The sequence below is a fragment of the Sinocyclocheilus grahami genome, unplaced genomic scaffold (assembly GCF_001515645.1).
Source record: "Sinocyclocheilus grahami isolate Dianchi unplaced genomic scaffold, SAMN03320097.WGS_v1.1 scaffold419.1, whole genome shotgun sequence".
Classification (NCBI taxonomy): domain Eukaryota; kingdom Metazoa; phylum Chordata; class Actinopteri; order Cypriniformes; family Cyprinidae; genus Sinocyclocheilus; species Sinocyclocheilus grahami.
Genome location: NW_015505598.1, coordinates 2,236,021 through 2,243,015, shown reverse-complemented (window position 1 = coordinate 2,243,015; position 6,995 = coordinate 2,236,021). Strand labels below are relative to the sequence as shown.

The 6,995-nt window shown below is 39.0% G+C and overlaps 1 protein-coding gene across 1 annotated transcript in view; it reads left to right on the top strand.

The window, feature by feature from the left end:
• The window catches only part of LOC107551308 (serine/threonine-protein phosphatase 5), an 11,319-nt gene extending 4,629 nt beyond the window's left edge, over positions 1-6,690 (top strand). The window contains exons 8-11 of the mRNA XM_016232866.1: positions 4,019-4,059; positions 4,139-4,317; positions 4,780-4,861; positions 5,681-6,690. Of these exons, the coding sequence (XP_016088352.1) occupies positions 4,019-4,059; positions 4,139-4,317; positions 4,780-4,861; positions 5,681-5,743 (365 nt within the window). The 3' untranslated portion in view covers positions 5,744-6,690. The remainder of the gene's footprint in view (positions 1-4,018; positions 4,060-4,138; positions 4,318-4,779; positions 4,862-5,680) is intronic.
• The last annotated feature ends 305 nt before the right edge of the window (positions 6,691-6,995 follow it).

Below are 6,995 nucleotides of genomic sequence, written 5' to 3'. Positions count from 1 at the left end.
AAATATCTTTGAGTTGAACGGTTTACCATCTATAACTAATCCTTACGTATCCTTTTCCTTTCGGGTGTGTGATGTTGTCATGCCTGCTCTCATGAGTATGTAATTTAATATAAATTGTTTCATTGAATAATATTATATTAAATAATTAAAGCATCACCTTAGTGATGATTTTATAAATGCCATATATGCAAAAAATTTTCCCCCACTGAGATCAAGTGAATTAGTCTTGACATCAGGTTCTCAGCTGTTCAATGGTGACTTTGTGGACCGCGGCTCTTTCTCTGTAGAAGTCATTCTCACGCTGTTTGGCTTCAAGCTGCTCTATCCAGAACACTTCCACCTGCTTAGAGGTGAGGACACACCAGCGTTTCCTAGTACAGGTTCCCAAACATGCTTGTGTGTGATGGATAAATGTCATGATCTGAAATGTCTTATTTGTGAAGGTAACCACGAGACGGATAACATGAATCAGATGTACGGCTTCGAGGGTGAGGTGAAAGCGAAGTACACCGCCCAGATGTTCCAGCTCTTCAGTGAAGTCTTCCAGTGGCTTCCTCTCACACAGTGCATCAATAACAAAGTGCTGGTACGACAGGAGGCCGCTCATCAGATTCAGCACATTCTGCTGTCGCATTTACACCACTTTGTATTTTTGTGTTTGAATGTGAATGCGGGTTGAATTGTGTTTCAGGTGATGCATGGAGGACTGTTTAGTGAGGATGGTGTGACCTTAGATGACATTAGAAAGATAGACAGGAACAGACAGCCTCCAGACTCTGGTAAGACATGTCCGATATCGAAAATTTTGTTCATGTCTGAGCTTATGTGGTCCTGCATAGATAGGGCTGTGTGATATGGCAAAAAAAAAAATTCTTCATTTTTATTTTATTTTTTCCCCCAGAATGTTTAAATGGTTCAAGATAACAAATGTAATACATTTTTTTTAAAAACATTTAACTAGTCAACTTAAAAATATAACTACAACAATTCAACCAACATTAGCTATGTTTGCATCCAAAGATGCACATTTAACTCTTGCACATAACTGGAATATCGCATAACATATTTACGAATAAAGCACTGTTTCTATCCAGTGAGTTGAAGAGAACAAAATCGCCACTTCCTGATTAACTTGTGCTAAATATCATGAAGAAAAATTAAAGTGCCCCTATTATGGATTTTTAAAAATGACCTTTCATGCAGTGTGTAACAGCTCTAAGTGAATGAAAACATCCTGCAAAGTTTTAAATCTGAAAGTGCACCGTGTATAAAGTTATTGTCTCTCAAAAGAAAGAGTCGACTCTGAATCATTGAAGCTTCAGAGCGCGCAGATGAAACTTGCTCATGTTATCTTATTTTTGGAGCATGCTGTTTGGGAATGCAGTTCTGGGAGTTAATTATAATGAAGCACTTTGTCGAGATTTTGCGCAAGCATTTTAGAGTGACAAAACTAGCATTTCAGATGCTGTGCAATGAGATTTTATGCTGTCCCATCGCAAAGTCACGTCTTTTTTGATGCGCATGAAGGAATTTATTCGGTAAAAGTGTTTCCATCGTAGTTTATGCGCATTTTCTTTTCTTATCGGATAAAAAGTTTATTCTACTCAATTGTGCGCATAAGTTTTTTTTATGCACATTTTTTGAATTTATGCACATCTTGGTGTTTCCACCCAGCATTTTTTTATTGCGATATTCCAAAATGCGCATAAAAATAGTTGGATGGAAACAAAACAATCTGGTTAAAGATGATTTTATTCCAAGTATAGGACATATGAAGTGATCAAAATGACGTAAATTCAAGACAAATTCACTTAAATATGGCAAATAGTGTACAAACTTGTATGTTTAGAATAAATCTAAATATAAAAAAAGCTAAATATTAGTGCTGTCAAGCGATTAATCACATCCAAAATAAAAGTTTTTGTTTACGTAGTATATGTGTGTGTACTGTGTATATTTATTATGTATATAAAAATACACTCACGTGCATGTATATATTTAATAAAAATTGTACATTTATATCTTAAATATATTTATATATAATATAAATTATATACATGTAAATATTTTCAATATATATACTGTATGTGTGTGTATTTATATATACATAATTATACACAGCACACACATATATGATGTAATTAAACACTTTTATTTTGGATGCGATTAATCATTTGACCGCACTACTAAATATTTTTAATCCAAAATGTAGACATTCAGTCATTTAGAGGTTAACTCGAAAAATCAAGGTAATTCTATTTCAAAATGGCTAAAAGTATAACACAAGTAGACTAATATTAACAGTAAACATTTAAAACAAAAAAAACAAAAATCCGCAGCTTTCATCCTGTCACCATCACACAAGCATGAAATACTGTGGTAGTTTTGAATTTTTTTCTTCAGTGTAACGTGTTCAATGTGCTCGCGTTTTGCGTCTTTTGCTGCATCTCGTTTAAAACTGCGGTCTGAAAGCATGACACAATTGCATCGCATAACCTTAAGTATTTCCTGTTCCACTGTCTGCATCCCATGTTTTCCAACGCAGTAAGGCACAGTCTGTGTAAATAGCCACAAAATACTAGCGATATGTTCTACGTGGTGATTTTTAAGCCTGTGTTATACTTTCCGCGTCCGCGACTCCGCTATGGTATGCGTGACGTAAAAATCGTCATCGGAGAGTGTGCGCGGAGGCTCTAAGCAGACATCCGTGTGCCTCCCATTTTTTGTGACCGCGCGGACAAGTAAGCGTGGTCAGTAGGCTACTGTGCATGCGCAGACTGTGTGAAGAAGCCTGTTGCTACTCGAACCTGTACAATTCGTCGATAAAACAATATAAAGACAACCAGATGTGCAATAACTCTGGGCAATTCTTTGTTCACATGTTTGTTTATTGTCCAAGCCGATCTACTACGCATGTATGAAACACGTCCGCAGAGCGGACCATCAGCGTATGCTTTCGGAAATATAAATACAAGTAGTCCGCGCTGTCCGTGTACGCGTCCGGATTGCTCATGCGGAAAGTATAACACGGGCTTTATGGAGCATGTCACATGTGAGCAATTTATCAGATGCGCAGGCACGAGGTTCATTTTTTTCTCGTAACTGATATACCATTGGTTTATTGTCATTGTGTCTAATTGTAACGTTTTCTAGTGTTTTTATTCAAAACCCTGATTCCTTGATTTCCTCAAATTAAATTGTGGCAAACCATAACATTCAAAGTAATGGATAAAATCTAAAAACATTTCCAACCCTAATGTATATACAATGAAGGAACGCTGGTAATATTTAGTAATATGTTTACACGACAACGATGTAGTCAAAAACGGAAACGTTTTTCCCTTGCGTTTTTAAAAAGTTTCACGTATACACGACAGCGTTTTCAAAACAATTCACGTTTACACATCCGCGAAAACGGCCAAAAACGCTGTATTACGTATGTCAGGCCAGTAGTTGGCGCTGTCACCTTGTTAGTAAACAGTACCTGTTGCCGTGTGTAAATGATGCGTCTCCGCTGTTGGTTGTAATATTGGTGAAGTAAATCCACACTTTGCTGAAGAAGCGTTAGCAAACTCTTGAGCAGCAACAACACTACCATGTACTCCGCCATTGTTGTGAATGTTTGTTCACGCTTGCCTTTAAAATCGACACGTACTGCGCATGTCTACATACTACGCACGCGCATGACGTCACCATTTTCAAAGATCCCCGGTATTCAGTGTTTACACGGAAATGACAACGGTGGCATTTTCAAAAACTTCCACTTTGAAACCCGTTTTCAAAATTATGCGTTTTCAGTCCCCAAAACTCCGTTGTCGTGTAAACGAACAGGCAAAACACATAAAAAGTTTCCCGTTTTTGTTTTGACTGGTTGTCGTGTAAAAGGCCCCTAAGTTATTCCCAAAAAGCCCTGCCAACCACACACCACACTCTAGCATTGTGTTATGAAGTGTTGCACCATTACATTTTCATTGGACAATGTAGAACTCAAGTTGTATTTTGTATCTTTCTCGCGCAGGTCCGATGTGCGATCTCCTGTGGTCAGATCCTCAGCCGCAGGTCAGTTCTGTTCCCCTCCTTCAGCGAAGCGAAGGGTTTCAGTCACAGCTGTGTTTGAACGATGTGTGTTCTCCTCCAGGACGGACGGTCCATCAGCAAGCGGGGTGTGAGCTGTCAGTTTGGGCCTGACGTTACGAAGCGCTTCCTGGAACAGAACAAGCTGCAGTACATAGTGCGCAGTCATGAGGTGAAAGCCGAGGGTTACGAGGACACTCACTCAGGGAAGTGCATCACCGTGTTCTCCGCGCCAAACTACTGGTACGGAAACCTCTCGCTGTCCTTATCAGTGCATCATGAGATTTCTATTAATGAATGAGCTTCCAATTAAGCAAGAGCCATGAAAACATCTGGGTGTCAAGAACATGTCCTGGTCGTATTGTACCCCCAAAAAAGACAATTATATTCTGCGTAAGCCTGATTAGCACTGCATTAAGCCTAAGCCTGATTACTAAATAATCGTCTAATGGCGATCAGCGTAATTTTGGTCCACATTATGTGGATCGCTAAGAATATGGTACAAAGAGCTGATGTAATGTGCCACATTTAGTCAATTTAAAACCAACGATTTTTTGAATTATCAGTTATAAACGATGGAAAATGTATGATTTAATGCAGTCTTATTGAAAAGAAACTGTGTTAGAACATGTTGTGGTCATGTGTCTGGATATATGTGCATATTCACGACTCTTTCTTTTCTGTGTGCTTCTGTTTTGTTTTTAGTGACCAGATGGGAAATAAAGGAGCTTACATTCATCTCAGGGGATCCGACCTCAAGCCAGAGTTCCACCAGTTTACTGCTGTGGTCAGTGGAGTTTCTTTTTTATGCATTTTATTTACATTTACATCCACTCATTTTTAGGGGTGAACATATTCATCACTGATATATCAGCCCATACTGTATGTGGCATTTTTTCATTATTGCATTGGCTGATAAGTTTTTCTGTTTGGCCGATGCGTCTGAAGCATGACTTTTATTTTGACTGTGCTGTGAACGTCAGCGTCTCCTGTTCTTCATCTTCATTAGTTTACTGTCTCTGTTGAACAGTTTTAGTTATAGATTAGAGAGTAAACAAAGAAAGTAATCGGTATATGAAAAAGTATTATAGCATTTGCTTTTCTTGATACTTTCTCAACTACCCTCAGCGTTCAGCAGAGCACGCTCCATTGTTTGCTACTGGCGACCTGGATGAAACGATTTAAAGCTTAAGTCTATGGAAACCCACTGAAACTTTGAATGGCCATATCTCCATAACGGTGCGGCGAATCCGCACCAAATTCGGGGGATCCCTTCAGCCCGAGGAACCAGTCAAATGTTTGGACACACGAATGGGAAAGTGTCCAAACTTTTGACTGGTACTGTACTATAATATACACAAAGAATATTGGCCGATATATCGATACCGGCCTTTTTTTACTCCCTAATATTGGTATCGGCCCCGAAAAACCCATATCGGTCGGGCTCTAATTTTTTTATTTAAATTTACCTTCATGAAACCTGCAAAAACCCTTTTAATATAATTTATGTAATAATTAAAAAAATTATTTAATTACTTATTAGGCATGTGTTCCTGTGATAAACGCAGTCCGTAAACTGATGTTTTTTGTTTTTCCCTCTCCTCAGCCTCATCCAAATGTCAAGCCGATGGCATACGCCAACTCTCTGATGCAGCTGGGTATGATGTAGAGGTCTGAAGTCCACACACATCCCTCCGAATCCACTCTCACATTCTGCTCGTCTCTGTTTCCCACACGCTTTCTTCCTCGTCTACACGCGCACACTTTACAGTACTCAAACCTGTAGAGACATGGGGAAGAATCACATTGGTGATGCCTTGACTTAAAAAAAGGAACTAGGAATGTTATTCGCAAATTCTTGGATCGACCCTCCCCACGCTCTTGTCATTAATGTTTCCATTCATGTGGAGCTGCATAGTTTGAATTGGATGTTTAGCTCTGTGATAAATGAGCTGAATTGCACCAAAGAATGGGCAAGTGTATATGACGCGTCCCAGAGTAAGAGTGCTGATGTAGAATTAGAGCCTTGTGAGGACTGGAGACTAAAAACCTGATCAGCACGTTTACCCAGCGGTGTGTTTCTACATGGGGCCTTTATTTTGACATTTTACCCCTTCGCATTCCCACATCCTATTTCATCTGGAGTACTGTTGGGAGGGAGAACAGTGTGTCACTTCAATACGATTATTATATCAAAAAACACAATAAAAGTCAACTTCCATAACAGGAAACTCCACCCAGAGCATCTGTCATGAGGTCAGAGTTTCTGTGATTAAACGTCACAAAACAAATTGAGGTGCCGTGTTAGCTCCAGTAGTGTTCTTCACACTTTTTGGCTCTCGTTCCCTTCTTTCTGAATAGGGAGAATTGCAGTATTGTGAAGCTCAATAAGTGTTGGTGGCAGCTCCCACACGTTCTTTCTCCCAACATGCTCGACTGAAATGCACTGGAGATGCTCTGTAACCCTCGTATAACCTTCCACTGTCTGTCTAGCAGATCCTGAACCCTTCGTGTGGACTCCAAATGATACAGCAGAAACCTACCTTCCTCTCTTTAAGCGCACAGCAGCCATGTCCCATGCTCTTGACTTTTTAGAGAATATCATATACACCAACATATATATATATATATGTGTGTGTGTATGTGTGTGTATATATATATATATATATATATATATATATATATATACACACACTGTATATTGAAATTTCTGTGTACATGTTTGGAAAAAAGGAGTTATTGAATAAAACTACCTTCCACTGTCTGTCTAGCAGATCCTGAACCCTTCGTGGGGACTCCAAATGATACAGCAGAAACCTACCTTCCTCTCTTTAAGCGCACAGCAGCCATGTCCCATGCCCTTGACTTTTTAGAGAATATCATATACACCAACATATATATATATATATATATATGTGTGT